A 15,952-nucleotide genomic window follows, 5' to 3' on the forward strand; every position below is an offset into this window, starting at 1 on the left:
TAAAAGCCAATGATTATTTCCACAGGAAGTAGAGACAGAGCTTTTGTCATCACTCAGAACAGAGGACCCAGTTTTCAAGAGGAGACAGACAGTGGGATTATTCAAAAAGCATTTATTTAAAACCAGCAGATCAGAGTAGCAGCTCCAAGGCAGGAATCTCTGCTGGAGAGAAGCACAGGTCAGTGACCACAACAATCTGACGGAGGACAACCTTGAATGCACGATTCACCAACCTGGTCGCAGAGTTCAGTCCGCGTCCAGAGACTGAGTAAGGATCCAGCCAGTGGGCCGCCAACAAGATGCTGCAGGCACTGCCCAGAGTTTCCTAGCTGCTGACCCCCGGAGAACATGCAGGAGTCAAAAGTCGGGTCAGGACAGGCAGGCAGTTAAGGCAACATGAAAGGGACATTTCATGGATGTAAATTTTATAATTTACGGGAATCGGACCGAAGATACAACCAAGACAGGTCAGTGACTTTTACAGGCTTTATTTGAGAAATGAACATGGGAAGCATAACGGGAGCCCCAGACTCGGGAGGTCCAGAGCATGAAGAGCCGGTTTAAAGGCAGTTACCTAAGTAATGTACTGAAGTCCGGTTGCAGACAGGGTTTGCTGGGGCACGGGCCCGTAGGCAGCTGTCAGGTTTACAGAAGTTTCCAGAGGGGCTTTCCAGAGACGTGATCCAGAGGGGTTCAGGCTCAGCAACAGTGTGGCAGATCCAGCAGCACTACAGACAGTGAGATCCAAGAGAGGAGGTCCAGTTCCAATCCAGGTCCGTAAACAGAGTCCAAAATCCAGAGACAGATCCAATCAGGGTTCAGGCAGGCAGACAGAGGCAGAACAGGGACAGGCAGGCTCGGTAACAGAAAGCAGATCAGATCGGGCAACAGACAGGCAGATGGCTGGAAGGTTCTCACCAGTAGGTTCAAGACGATCTGGCACAGGTAGCTGATCTGAATGGGGCTTAAAAGCAGGTGGAAACAGGTGAAACCAGTAAGGACTGATTGTAGGTGAGGTGAAGCTGAGCAGGAGTGCAGAGTGGATAAATAGGCCAGCCCCAGTGCCACAATATTTCAAATATGCTGTAGATAGAGCTGCTGTATCAACAAATCAACAAAAAGGCACGTACTGTACGTTACATCAAAATCTCCACAAATCTGAAAACTAGCAGCATAAAAATACATTTTGCTTCCAGTCTGAAAAAGTACAAAACATTTTGTGGGTAGGTTCATACAGGTAATTTCTGGATAGTTTCATACTGTATATGCAAAAAAAGAAACAACAACACTGCTTCATATTAAGCAGAATTTACACCAGTATGACATTTTTAACTTTACTTTTAACACTTTTGGTTTTATTAAAGGAAATATCGAATTTTCTCAGGTGCCAAAACAAAATGTAAAACCTCTGTAAAGGCTCACCAGAGGCCATAACATAAAGTTAACATGACTATAACAGCCGAATGCGGTGATTTCCATGTTGCTCAGCAAAACGCTTCACAAATTTATTTACATCCAATGCTTTTGTGCATTTTGATTTGAGTACAACCAAACTTGATAGTATCTTTTCTGTCAAAGTTGACCGCAAATATGTCTTCATGAGCCTGAGACGTCAGGCCTAAATAACATCATAGTTAGAGAAATAACATTCTGCAACCTGATTTTTATCATCTCAAAATCAGCATTGCAGCTATGCTAGCAGCATTGTGCTTTCATAATGATTTAATTTCTCGGTAGATGGTTAATCAGTTTCTACCTGTTTCATCCTGTGTCTCCTCTCCCCATGACCCCTGACTCCCTCGCTTTGCCCCATTCGGTTTTCAAAACTAATCAGTCTCAGTCGCACTCGCGTCATCTCGTCCTGCATTCACTACAGTCCGACATTGGAAATTAGTGGTCGTAAAACAGTAAACATGGTAAAGCCTTATTATGGAGCTTCTTGTTTTCACTCAGAGATCTAAAAAACTTGATGGCTGTGTCAAGGAACGATATGTAAAAAAAAAAAGGAAACATTATACACAGTCTTTCAAAATTGTTGATGTAGAGTGGCATAAAAGACAAACTCCTAAGCTCAATTTTTTTTACCCCAATAAATTTTATGTTTGAAATTATTTAAATTAATCAAAAAGGTTTTCTGATAGGAAGCTTCTGGTAGATATAGTTCTCAAACTATAAAAACAAATAATGTAAAGCAGGATTAATCATAAAAATAAAGTTTTCTTTATCTATAATTCAATAAAAATCTAAATGTAGCAAAGAGAATTATCTTCTTTTTATTAATCATTTAAATCATCTTTATCGAGATTGTAGCAGATGCTTCTGATCTTTAGCTCCCTCCACAATGTTTCTGTCACACTTTAGTCAGGTCTCCAGCTACTCTGAAACGTTAATATTACTTTTTGGTGAAATAAAAAATAAAAAAGGTCTATTTAAACCCCAGTGTCTCAAATGGCTAAACTGTATGAGATAATAACCTAAGAGGTTTCTTTTGATTTTGCTTTTTTATTAATATTCAATGACTCAGGTTATAACACAAACGTACCTGCAGGCAAAGATAATGTGTGAAAATGCAGAATACTGTTTTGTCTTTGTGGAAAAGCAATTTTCCCCCAAACGTAATAACTGCTTGTACCACCCTTGGCTTCAGAACTACCCTTCATGTTTGGGATAAGTGGGGCCATTTCTGACCCACTCATCTTAGCCAAAGGGTTTCAGTTTAGCTGCGTGGCCCTGTTAGAGGGTCTTCAAGGAAAACTAGCCTTCATTATTTGTCTATTGCCAAGCCATTTTAGGGTGGGCTTGCTGCTGTCCTTTTGATCTTCTTCCTGCTGCATAACCAAAGTGTCCCTTGAGCTTTAAGTCAAAATCAAACCACCCACAACAAAATCATTCACCTTTGTCTAATCATTTAAAAAATATCCTTCCAAAAATGTTTGAAATCACCACCCTCTTTTTATAAGTAGAGAGACAGATCTTGGCCTGACTGCACATTCCCCAGTAGCCAGTGGATAGCATTAAAGCCTTGAGCATAGATCTTTCTCCTCACATGCTCAAACAAAAAAAACACAAATACTGACATTTTGGTGTAACTTTCATAACACCTTCTCTTTCCACCAGCAACCTCACAAACTTTGACAGAACTGAGATTGAAAATGTGCTAATGTTGTGTAACTCAGCCTGGTTATCAATGGTATGCAGGCAAAAATACAAGAGGCCCTGCAAAGGATAGTGAGGGGAACTGAGAAGCTAACAGAAGAGTATTGGCCCTCTCTCAAGTATCCTTTCTAGATTTTCTATCATCAGTGTCCTCATCAGAGATGGGAAGTAACGAAGTACAAATACTTTGTTACTGTACTCAAGTAGATTTTTCTGATATTTTTACTTTACTTTACTACTTATTTTTATGGCGACTTTTTACTTCTACTCCTTACATTTTTACACAAATATCTGTACTTTCTACTCCTTACATTTTAAAAAATTGGCTCGTTACTTTAGTTTTGAATCATTTCAATGGAGTTACCGTTATTATTTTTCACGTCATCAATACCAAATTCAATCTAATTGGATGGGAATCTACGTTGCATTTGACGCACCACTACAAGATGAATCGACAGATTCGGCGGTATTCATTGGCGGCAAATCATTGCAGCTTGGTGGCGGTGGCGTTAGCATAGTAGTATGGACGACGAGATGATTGAAAATGAACACAACGGAGATCTAGTCCTATTGGCAGACATCCATTTAAAATGTAGGCAACGGCATGAAAAAAGTGGTTTCTACTTTTACTTTTATACGTACTTTAAGTAAATTTACAAGCCTGTACTTTGTTACTTTTACTTGAGTAAAGAAGTTTAATCAGTACTTCCACTTTTACCAGAGTATTTTTTAACACAAGTATCTGTACTTTTACTCAAGTACGGAAAGTGAGTACTTTTGCCATCTCTGGTCCTCATACAGTCCTCATAAACCTTTAGAACAGTATATCCACCAGACTGCAGCACATTTTTCTACTACAAGCTGGTATAAATCTGAACTGCTGATAAAATTACCTAATTTACACTTAAGCAGTCATGATATTTTTATTTAATTTCACACTTAATCCATTTAAATTCCAAAAAAATGGCATGTCTGGTCATGTTTTTATTTGTGCAATTGCTTTCATAATAACATGAAAATAATTATTTGATTTATTAGAAATATGTCTTGTCAATCACAAAAGCTGGTTGTTTCTTCAATTCAGGTTTTACACAGGCACCAGCATCTGTATTCTCTGCTGCCTGTTCGTGTTCTGCACACAAATCAGGAGGAGGGAAAACAGCAGAGAGACGTCAGCAGTTAGAAAATGGTGTTGTTGAGTGGAAGCTCTGTTGTGTTCCAAGATTTGTGTGTTTTTTGTTTTTTTTTGCAAGACAAGGAGGTGGAGACCAAGTTATCTCCTCCTGCAGCTGCTGGCTGCCGGTTCTTCATCGTTAAATTGAGGGTTAGTGAAACAAAGTAAGTTTTATCTAGTTAGTGTGGTTCAGGAGAGAACTTTTTACAAAGTCACAGCATGTTGTATATAAATTTGGTTGAAAATGAGATTAGGTGCCCTGCAAATGTTTTCATATGGTTATAACTTATCCACAAACTGCACTCTGCTCTTAATTAGCATATTTATGTGGAAGACACACAAGAGATGCAAAACTGGAATTGACGGGATTTTAAGAGTATGTATGCTTAAAGCCCCTGTCACACCTTAAAAATTAAGCCAGCGTATGCCTAATTTTCTGTGTATTTTTTCAATTATGGGCGTATACATAGAGTATTACCACCCGCCAGCAGAAAGAAAGAAAGGGAAAGAAAGAAGGTTTGCAGTTGCAGCAGATTCAGCGTCATGACTTCTAGGAAGTTTGTTAGTCGTGGCCATGACGTCAAGAGGTACTTGCCGTATGTCTGTGCCAGCATGCTTCAGCGTGTTTCAGCAAGCTTTAGTGTGCTCATAGCTTTTACAAAACTGACCCATAACTTGTCCAACATTTGCCAGCGTTTTTGCCAGATTTTTTTGTACGCCAGGCATACCCTGTCTAAATAATCAAAGTGTGACAGGGGCTTTGCTTTTTGCTGTTCTGCTGTTATTGCAGGTGATTCTGAAGATTTTGCTCACTAATCTGTGAACATCAAGGTTTTAAATCTCCATGCTAAGGCACATGCTTTGAAGGGGCAGAATCTATTTATATGACAATTTAAATTCCATATTTAATTAATCTAAAAAAAATCACTGGGTCCTAATGGCATATTATAGTAATTCTTGCTCAGATTGTCAGCAGATTCCATCCGTCCTTGAATATTTCCATTAAAAACATTACTTGGGCTTAGAAACAATATGTGCACTGCTGGTTATGTGTGTGCAATGAGTAAACAAGAAGAGTATGGGGCTAAGCAATGCAGCAGCTTAAATACCTCTGCTTGCCTTTACAGCCACATGATCCTATAGCACATATATCCGGTTTTTGACTCTGGAAATATCTGAGATGTAACCTCAGAGATGAAATTATTAGACAATTTATGTGCAGTTATTGAGGAACAGACATGTTGTAAACAATGTTCAGTTGATTTAGGACATTCATCTGTTTTTGTTGATCATGGTTTTCAGATAGATCTGCAGCTTCATTTGAGCTACGTCTGACGAAAACAACTATTGTTAAGAGCATAGTCACTGGATTGAATATAATAAGAAATACGGATTGCAGACATCATGTTTAAATGATACTCTAAATTATTGTGGTATATTCTGCTCATTGTTTTGTGAATGTATGTTGTTTAAAGTATTGAACCTTGTTTTAGGAAGGCATTAAGTATATATATAAAAAAAAAAAAATCAGCAAATAAATGAGATTGTGACATCACAGAAAAAGTAGAGCCGGGTATAATGCTGCAAATATTACATCAAACATTGTCCAGTAATAGTGAAGATGCGATAAATGTAACATTTCATGAAATGCTCTTAAATTTCATCACATTCACGATTATGTAAATTCAGTTTTTCAGATATGCCATTTTGTGTTGCAAGACAGAAAAAAATAAAAATAAAGAGATGACCAGCTTTAGTGTCTCTCGACTTATTTATAACTGATTTCATGTTTGAACCGTCTCTCTACCTTTTCCTTCCCCACAGAATGTTAAGCACCTCAGGTATTCTGCCGGTCATTCGGTGATTGGGGTCGGAGCCACGTTTCGGTTGGCTGTCAAGCACACAGCTAAAAAGACGAAGAGCAATTTTATTCACTTGCACAGAGTTATGAAAGCATGAAGGTGTATTTTTTTTCCATGCTGATGTCTATAATGATGATGCTGCAGAGCAATTTCACAGTAATATTGTGCTCCAGACGGAAAATACCCTGGAAGTAATTTTAATCAAAGCATACAAAACTCTATGCTTTCATGTCTGAGTGATCTGCCATGTACCATGTTTTTGCAATATTTTCAGGCCTCTCCTACAGGCTTTTCAAATTATATGTTGCATTAGGATGTGAGGAATAAAGCATCCCTATTTTGCACAGAGGAACACACCACAATATGAAAAGTGATGTTTATTCACAAAGAAATAAAAACGCTCATGTGGTACAAAATAAGTTTGCAGAAAGCTCATGGACATGACAACAGTAGCTCAGAACATCAGTAGTTACACAATTAGACAAAGCATATTCACAAAATATAGGGAAAATAGGTAAATATCATTATCTGCAGATGAGAATAAATGTATTATTTTTTGGCCATTTTCTGCTTAGAGAAAAATACTCCCACTAGACCAAAAATTCGATTTTTATTTTTAAAGATGATACTGTTTCTACACAAAAAACAAAACATTTAGAGCTGAATCATTTGGCAACACCTTAAATATCATCACATTATGGAGACTGAGGCAGAAAATGTAACAAGCTGAAATGTTGAATAAATCGGCGCTTTATAGCACATCACATACCTGAAATTATGATCTTAACATTTATATCATATATACATATATATATATATAGGTACATACACGTGTAACATTATAAAGGAGGAATGAGAGTTACAATAAAAACCTTTAACACAAGAACAACATAATAAACACAAGTATTTTACAACACTTGATTATTTATCAGAGCTTCTGCAGAGAAAAATGTATTCAAATGATGTAAACCACATTTTTTGAATGATATGATGTTATATGATTTTTTTCAGCAACATCCACAGTCACTTAGTCCCATTTTTGCCAACACTTTTTTTTCCTAAATTATTCTATTTTCTGTGTGCTTGGCTTCGAAAACTATGGAAGGTGTTATAGGCGTGTTATAAGAAAACCACTACATAGAAAAAAGTTTGCGTACCAGTTTCTCTCAGGCTTGGATGGGATATTTTAACATACTTACCAGATACTAAAAAGTATAGCACAACTAGGTCACGTATTTTAAGAAACAGACTGGTTCTTAAAAATTTTGAGCAACACATTCATGAAAGTATCTGTGTATTTGAAAGATTTTAAAATGTTATTTTATGGGCTTAAAAATATATATATGTCTATGCCCATGCACAGAAAAAGTTATTAAAGTACATTTGTTTTCTTCAATTTCTTGGTCTAAAAGTGTATTACCTGAATAATCTACTTAGCAAAAAAAAACAAACAATACATGTCAAGATTCAAGAGGGTCAAGAGTCCAGAGTGGAGTCTTACTATGAAAGTCTAGTACAGTTGTTTGTTAAACAAAGGGTCAGACCCAGCAGTGATACTTAATGAATTTCCAATTGTTAAATCAGTCTTTTTCACTGTTGTTAGGTCAAAAGATACTATATTAAAGTTTAAATAAGAGACCTCTATTTTGTAATGTGCAATGGGTGGTGTTTTTAAAAGACCCTAGAGACTATTGAATCAATTTCCAATTGTTAAATCCGTCTTTTTTCTCTGTTATTAGGCCAATAGATGCTTTATTACAGTATAAATGGGAGGCTTTTATTTTGAAATTTGCAAGGGTTGTGTTTTGAAAAGGCATCTAGAGTCTAATATAAACAAAGTGGTTTGGGTTTGAGTTTGGGTAATAATGTTGAATGCAACGGCATTCTATGCTCCTTGCATTGCAATGGCAGGTACCAAATAGGTTACAAAATGTTAGCAAATCACTCTTCTGCTTGATGAAATAAAAGCCTCTATATCATTAATTTGCTTCAGTCATCAGCACTTTTTTTTGCATGAATCTGTCTCCTAAAACACTATTTCCCTACCAAAAACAGTTCATAGCCAACCAGCTGGCCAAGCAAAGATTTGGACACTTTTTACCAGTAAAGAGGAAAGAAAATGTTTGGTTTCTATAACAGAAACCAAAATGGTGCTATAATAGCAACCACTTTTTTTTTTTTTTTTTTTAGATGAGACTGTGAAACTACATTAGCAAGCAATGAGCTGCATCTCTCCAGGCTACCTGAGCAGATACCCTGACTAACAAACAGCTCTTATCAGTTTCATGTTTTCTCATAGTATTAAGATCAGAGATTATATACAATTCTATCTGAGCAATACTCATGTTCAACTGGAAACATCTGTAGATTGTTGCAGGAGTCTGGGTCCCTGAGCAAGACCCTTAACCTTGCACTGCTCCCCGGGCGCAAAAAGTGGCAGCCCACTGCTCCCCAAGGGGATTAGTTAAATGCTGAGAGTGAAATTCCCTATTATGGGATAATAACAGATTAATATTTCTTTTTTTATTTACAATTATATGAATTAAATTAACTAATAGAAATAATGGGTTAGCTATTGCAAGTGTATTCATCTAAATAAGCCAAAATGTAAAACTATTTAAGCTAACTGACAAGAACTTCCATGAACCAGAGAAAAGGTAGACTTTGATAATAAAGTAATTTAACTTGATCTCCAAAGTCAATAATGATTATTTTCTTTCTCTTCACATTTTAATTAGTATCAAAGCAGTGGTCACGTCTCTGTCCAGAATTTTTAACATTTTCTTTCAAATGTTGGGGCACACCAACTTTCTCAGTTTGGCAATTTTAGAATAAGATGTTTCTTTGGGTATTTCTCTGCCCTTTTTCCAACCTTTAGTTGTTCATTTCCCAACTCATGTTGCACATTAATCATCTCTACTGCAGAGAGCCTCCTGCAGAAATATGGTCACACTTATTAGGAAATATCACCTGATCCTGCTCCTCAACAGGTAGTCATGAGGTGAAAAGAAAAAAAGAAAAGTCATTTTGATTTCTATCTGCAGTCTGACAGTCCTTTGAGGCTAATGTGCAACGAGCTGACCATGGTAGCCTCCTCCTGCATAGACTCCTTCATATCAGGTTCATCCACACACATGAGGCCCACAAGTCTTCCGGGCAACTTCCCGCTGAAAGCCAAGTAGATGCAGGGGTTCACGCAGCTGTTTAGGCTGGCAAGCAGCATCAGGATGGTGAAGGTGGCCGCTGGAAAGTGAGTGAGAAAATATTGAATCTATGGTTTCTCTACATAATTATATTAATTCATCATTTTTCAAAGCTGCAAGTTATGTAGAAACAAGTGATAGAATATGAAGGCTTAGCATAATTAATAGTGCATCTTTAACTTTTAAAACTATCTATGTGTTGCTGAAGAGGAAGAATATACTATGCCGTTAAATCTGATCCCAACACTGTATTTTCAAAATATTTCAGGATATTTAAAGAGAGTCGGCTTTATCCAGTGCCTTAGACCTTAAATATGCTCCTTTAACTTTCCTATGTTCTGTCAAATTTCAAGGTATTGTATTAGGATTTTATGTGATGCATCACCAATTGCGACTGCATTATGTTAAACTGAAAAATTACCTCTTTTTTTTTCTAACTTAGAAAAATTTAGTAACGCAACTTCAGAACTACCAAACATAGCCATTAACTTATACTGAAAGGCTGCACAAAGGAAGCATTAATCGGAGAATGAAATAAGAGTGCGATGGTGACTCTGGAAGAGCTTCAGATATCCATAGTTAGGGGAGAAAATCTACTGTAAAAAAACAATTATTAGTCGTATCCTCTTCAGCCTGACACCTTTCATTTAAGAGTAGCTAAATTAAAGCTGCTGTTGAAGGAAAATCTATTTTAGTTTGCCTAAAGTCAGTAGACGATATTATATCTGAACTCTTTAAACATGTTCAAACTGCAATATCTCTAGGGTAAAACATTGGTGGCCTCATCATTGTGAGGGGACACTTGTCTCCAACCTGGAGTATTAGCTGGTTAGAAGGGGTGGATGGAGCTACGGCAGGACAATCATGGAAGAAAAATACAGCACCAAAATTGTCATGGAGCGCTCAGAGAAAAGCAGACCCTGAAACCCATACCTAAATCCATATGATGATTAAGGCTGTTCTGTACACTTATTGTTTCTGGATGAATGTGAATATGTCATAGTGGGGAGACAGACCTTAGAATACTTGTTTCAATTGAAGCAAAGGGTGATTAAAAAATGTGCTTTCTGAGGGGGGGGGGGGGGGGGGGGGGTGATTACAATATACACACTGCAATTTAAGCTTGTTTGCACTCCAAGCAGGTAACAAGTATTTGCCAATTGTAGTATTTCTTTTCTTTCTTTTTTTTTAGTGTAATTATATATTATGCCCTTGAATTGAGATACTGCAGTTGTTTTTTCTTTATTTTGAAGTGTCTTAATTCATTCGTGTATTTTTTTAACTTTGCAAAAATTTTGCAAACTTATTCATTATAATACTTTGAGTTTTTAGAATGTGAAGAGAGAAAATGAGGAAACTGAGTTGGATTTAATTGTTGACTCTTACACTGGGTGGGCGCCTCTGTGTCCCAGACAGACCAGAGCTGCACTGTGAAGAAAGGCGCCCAGCAGACGATGTATGCCAGCACGATGACCACAGTCATCTTCACCGTCTTCACCCTCGCCTTCGATAGCCCTGCCACGCAGCTGGCCCTGGAGGACAGAGGCTTCGTCACCGCCTCCCCCTGGTGCGCCTTCAGGTGGATGTTGGTGTGCACGGTGCGGCAGATGCGCACCTGACACACGATCACGATGAGAATCGGTAGGACGAATATCACCAGCGTCGTCCAGGTCACGTAGGTTCTCAGACCCCAGGGCATGACGAACTGAGCCCAGCAATCATACACGCCAGGAGCGACCTCCACCCGGGAGAAGATGAAGACCTGCGGGAGGCTTCCGATGAAGGAGACGCACCAGGCGGCGCACACCGGGCCGTTCCAGCGCGCTCTGCGCCTCTGGAAAGTCACCATGGGGTTGCAGATAGCTTGGTATCGGTCAATGGTCATCACAACGATCATATAAGTGGAGGCAAACATCCCGACCACCTGCAGGTACTTCACCAGACGACACAGGATGTCAGGACCGACGAATCTGTCCGTGATGTCCCACATGAGCTGCGGGCACACCTGAAAGAATGTGACCACCAGGTCGGCGACGCACAGGTGGAAGACAAAGACGCGCATCCTGGAGAGCTGCTTCCTCCGCTTCCACAGCGCCAACAACAGCCCTAAGTTAAGGAGTCCTGAAGCTATGAAGATGATGGACAGCAGGGCTATTTCCAGGCGAGCCAGGCGTTCATCCCGAGGCTCATCCCCAGGCAGGACACTCTCCAAACTGGTGTTACTGGTGTTCGCACTGCACCGAGCCATCTCCTCACTCCAAACACTGCTAAGAGGAGATCAGCACCACTACAAAACCAGCACAGAGTAGAACCATTTGAATATTATAAACACAAAGCAGATAGAATGAAACTCAACAGGCTCATTAAAAAGTCAAAAGATGGCTGTAGGAGATTAGATCATTTTTCCAATCATAGGTGAGCTGGTCCAAACAAACTGGGGAGCTCAGAGGGGAGAGCAGATGGCTTTATAAGTAATCTGTGCAGGAGGGAGGAGCAACTTCACTGGATCCAGTAGTCAGTTTCAGCAACAGAGGATAAGGAGAGAATACATATGACACAAGGCAGAGAAGAGCCTTTAAAGTATCACCTCTTAGTAAAACACAAAGAAACAGCTTACAGAAGCTTATAAGATATGTTGCTTATGCTTGTTTCCCTTTTAAACAGTGAAAATAAATACAAAAAGTGTCCTTATAATAATAATAATAAAGTGCTTATATTATTGGACCTTAGTGTTGCATTGCTGATCACTTCACTGCACTATAAAGCACCTAGAAAACTGGTCTAACTTTACTGGTACTGAACTAAACTGATTTAAATCCTTCTTGAAAGACAGGGATTTTGTTTTGCCGGTAGGTTACTTTAAGTCACATGTTGGGTTCCCCAAGGATCCATCATAACCCCCCCCCCTATTTAATGTGTACATGCTCTCCCCTAGCCAGATTATCATAAACAACATGTCATAGTCTGCACAGTTATCACTGTATCTATGAAGACAGCACAGAGCAATACATTACAATGTCACCAGTTAATTATGAATTGGTTCAAGCACCGGGTGAATGCATGGAACAGATCATCGCATCTACAGTATGTGTCAAAATTTAAAATAACAAAAAGAAGTGCTTCTATAAGAAATTCATGAAAAACACAATGACTTTTTTTTTTATACAACATCACCTTAGAGGCATTAATGCTGATACTGGCACTAACATTTTTTAGTTTATAAAGCTAAATATAATTGTTAACAAGGCTTATTAACTTTTCAACTTTACTTTTTAACTTTTAAATTAGCATTTTTACCTTTTTTTTTTACTTTTTTACTTTTTAATTAGCCTTTTACCCCTTTTCCTTGACTTTTTAACTTTTTACCTTTTTTCTTGACTTAAAGGTAATGTATCATTCAAGTGTTCATCTAATTGGTCAAATGCCAAAATAAGATGTACCGCCATGTAGCATTATCTTTGCTGAATGGCTGGATATAGATCTTGTGCTTCTAGACCTTACTGAGGGACAGAGGGGACTCCATTTGTAAGGGGTATGCAAGTAATCAGACATGCTAACTTGCCCTATGAAGGGTTAAAAGAGCCTAAAAAGAACATTTCCAGAATTAAATTACTAATGTCTCAGCAGGACCTTGAAAAACTAATTAATTTGTTTATTTTTATTAGAATTGATTACTCCAACAGTTCTGCCTAATAAGTGATCTGAACAAACTGTAAGAATGCTGAAAGCCTAAGTTGCTTTGAATCAATCAATTGGAAACTTATTTTGTCAACTTTTTTACATTTTTGGGCTCTTGGAAATTATTTTTAATAAGTAATAATTATTTATTTCTTCTATGATTATATGTTTTTAAATGGATATTTTTTTACACATTCTGTGTGTAAATTGTCTAAGAAAAGTGAAATCTTGAGAGCTGTGTATGTTTTGCTGTCACTTTACTAACATGCAACCTGCTGTCAATCAGCATTCCTGCTGTCGTGCTCCAGCTTCTTGGAACACGATAAACAGCTCAACTTTAAATAAATGATTAAAGTAACAAAAAAAAAATTTCTTGATAAGAACATCTAATGATTGTTGAATATTTTTTATTTAGTAGGTGAGCGAATACTTTTGGCAATAAAGTGTATCTCCATACTATCAAAACTATTTCTATAATCTGGCCAAACTGCAACACCCCACAAATAAACAGATTTTGACTGAATATCCTACAGGGGGATTAAATACCTGTGGACATTTTTTTATTAGTAATAAAGGAATATGTGCAGAAAATAAAATGTTTATTTACAAACCAAAATGCATAATACAAAAGCCTGAATTGAATTACAATAAACTGGTGCATTCAAGGTACAACACAAGTTATAAAATACAAATAGACAGAGAAAAAGAAAAGGGGCAAAATAAACACCAAGGGGTTAGATTTTATAGTCATATTTTTTAGTTTAAGAAACAAAAAGAAAAAGGGAATTCTATTAAGAGCACCGTGGCATATCAGAGGACAAAGGATATGTGAAACACTGCAAACCTTTTGCTGAGACAACCCCTCCTTTACTGGTCACACACTATAAAGCCTCATCTCATAACATCGAGCTGTGTCCACCTAGGAGTAATTAGACCTCAGACTACATCTAAAGATCTCAGATTACAATCTCTGTCCAACCCATATTGCAATATATATATTAAAAAAAGGACTATTATTAGCCAAAATGAACAATCTCATAAAGAATGTAGGTAATATAGTGGCAAACTAAGAGAAACGTCAGGATAACAATCTGTAATCAATATGCTTACCACAATTAATTGTTTCCTTGGCATCTTTAACGTTAAGTTGTGGCCTAAAATTAGTTCAACATAGTAACTCAGCTTGCAAGGATCCGATATTTTGTTTATGCAGATTTTTCAGAGATCTATAGCTGTCAGTAAACCTTTAGTTCCCTTTTTCACATAAGCTGGACTTTAGGCAAGCAGACACCCATAGATAAAACAAGTTCTGCTTGCTTTTTACCCCAAGCTATGCGGCAGGGACACAAACCTGTTAAAGGGGATGCCCTGGTCATATATCAAACCTTTTGAAATACAAAAAAGCGTCATCAGATGTGAGACACACCATGATCTTCTCCAACAGCAAGTGAAATGCTGAGCGTGGACGGAGAGATGGATGGAGCTTAACACAGACAAATCCTGGGAAAAGAACAGGTGAGAGGCAGCAATACATTCAAGCCTGGGGCAGAAGTTTATTTCCCAGGAGAATAACTGTCCTGAATATACAGCCAGAGCTCCACTGGTTTAGATTAAACAATATATAGCTGTTGGATTGGTCGGATTAAAGCAGAGACCGACAAATTAAACTAAGAGAAAAGACTTATGCTCAAAGACGCCATCGATCCAACCTCGAGATCGATAGGTCATGAGCTGGATCTCTTTAGCAAAGATGAATAGGCAAGTATGTCAGTTTATTAACAAGGCTGGTGGAGACATACTGTAAGAGTTCCTGCTGCAACTGCAGTAAAAAGGGGGTTTGATAAACACAAAGGCAAAATGATTTGTTTTTGTAACAAATTTGTGATAACCTATATGCATCACTTTTATCCCATTATACAAATATGCACAATTGCACTGCTGGCTTATCATGTAAGATCCTATTAGAGTCTACTGCAGTTTGTGACTGCAAAGTGAAAAAAACATAAAAAAAATTGCTTAGTCCCAAGTCATGTCTCATATTTATTGTATTGTTTCATTTTTTTTCCTATGACATAAACCGTTCATGTCTGGACTGCCGATACATAAGGGTTTAATGATGAGCCTTTTTTGAACCAGAGAAACTTCACTGGTTCACATGATAAAATGCGCTGCTGTGGCCCAGTTTCACTAAACACCAGCTGAAATGCAAAGCCTACATCTGCAAAGTTTTTCGATAATATGCATTTGATCTAACCACATCTAACCGCAGTGCAGTCATAATGTAAAACAAAGGCTTTCCTTATGTGATATTTCAGTTTATTTCCCCTTCATGGAAATCACGAGAACAAATAACAATTTGACAGATCTACTAAATTAACATAAAAACATACTTCTGTTTTAATTGGCAAACTTAAGGCTTCACATGACTCAGCAGTTCATCTTTGTCCATTTGGCACCGACTCTTCTTCCAGATGTCACAGAGCTTCTGCAGAGTGGCACCGATCTCCTTTCCTGAGGTGATGCCCATATTCCTGAGATCATGGCCGCTGATGGGGAAGCGAGGAACGGACCATCTCTGGTGAATACTTTAGTTGATACTTTAGTAACTCACACACTTTGCTCTGAGAGTCTGGCTCCCGGCTCTGAGGAGATACAACATGTTCAACATTTCACTCAAGTGGAGACGTTAATTTCACGTGAGTTTTATTGTAGAGTGAGATATTTTAAATATGAAATATCTGCAATTAGTATACAGGTAAAAAAATAAAATAAAAGATTTAGGTAGTTATAAGAAGACAGGCGATTTGATCTCAGACCACCGGGCAGCATAGCAGCTCACAAACTGAATGAGATTATTTCTATATATTCAAATCCTGACT

General features: G+C 37.8%; 1 protein-coding gene across 1 annotated transcript; it reads right to left on the reverse strand.

The window, feature by feature from the left end:
- Positions 1–6,579: 6,579 nt before the first annotated feature.
- si:dkey-178o16.4 (vasopressin V2 receptor) lies at positions 6,580–11,824 on the reverse strand. Its single transcript, XM_038285216.1, has 2 exons — positions 10,782–11,824; positions 6,580–9,435 (listed from the first exon to the last, which is right to left on the reverse strand). Exons 1-2 carry the CDS (start codon positions 11,641–11,643, stop codon positions 9,227–9,229), a joined length of 1,071 nt encoding a protein of 356 aa, XP_038141144.1. The 5' UTR covers positions 11,644–11,824; the 3' UTR covers positions 6,580–9,226.
- Between the last annotated feature and the right edge of the window lie 4,128 nt (positions 11,825–15,952).

This window comes from Cyprinodon tularosa, unplaced genomic scaffold (genome assembly GCF_016077235.1).
Source record: "Cyprinodon tularosa strain WSP-4 unplaced genomic scaffold, ASM1607723v1 ctg209, whole genome shotgun sequence".
NCBI lineage: Eukaryota > Metazoa > Chordata > Actinopteri > Cyprinodontiformes > Cyprinodontidae > Cyprinodon > Cyprinodon tularosa.

Bases quoted from the DNA above. Each gene is read 5' to 3' on its own strand.
- si:dkey-178o16.4 (XM_038285216.1), bottom strand. From the start codon at position 11,643: ATGGCTCGGTGCAGTGCGAACACCAGTAACACCAGTTTGGAGAGTGTC. The intron at 9,436-10,781 runs GTAAGAGTCAAC...CTCACTTTCCAG, and splicing joins CACAGAGGCGCCCACCCAGT to CGGCCACCTTCACCATCCTG.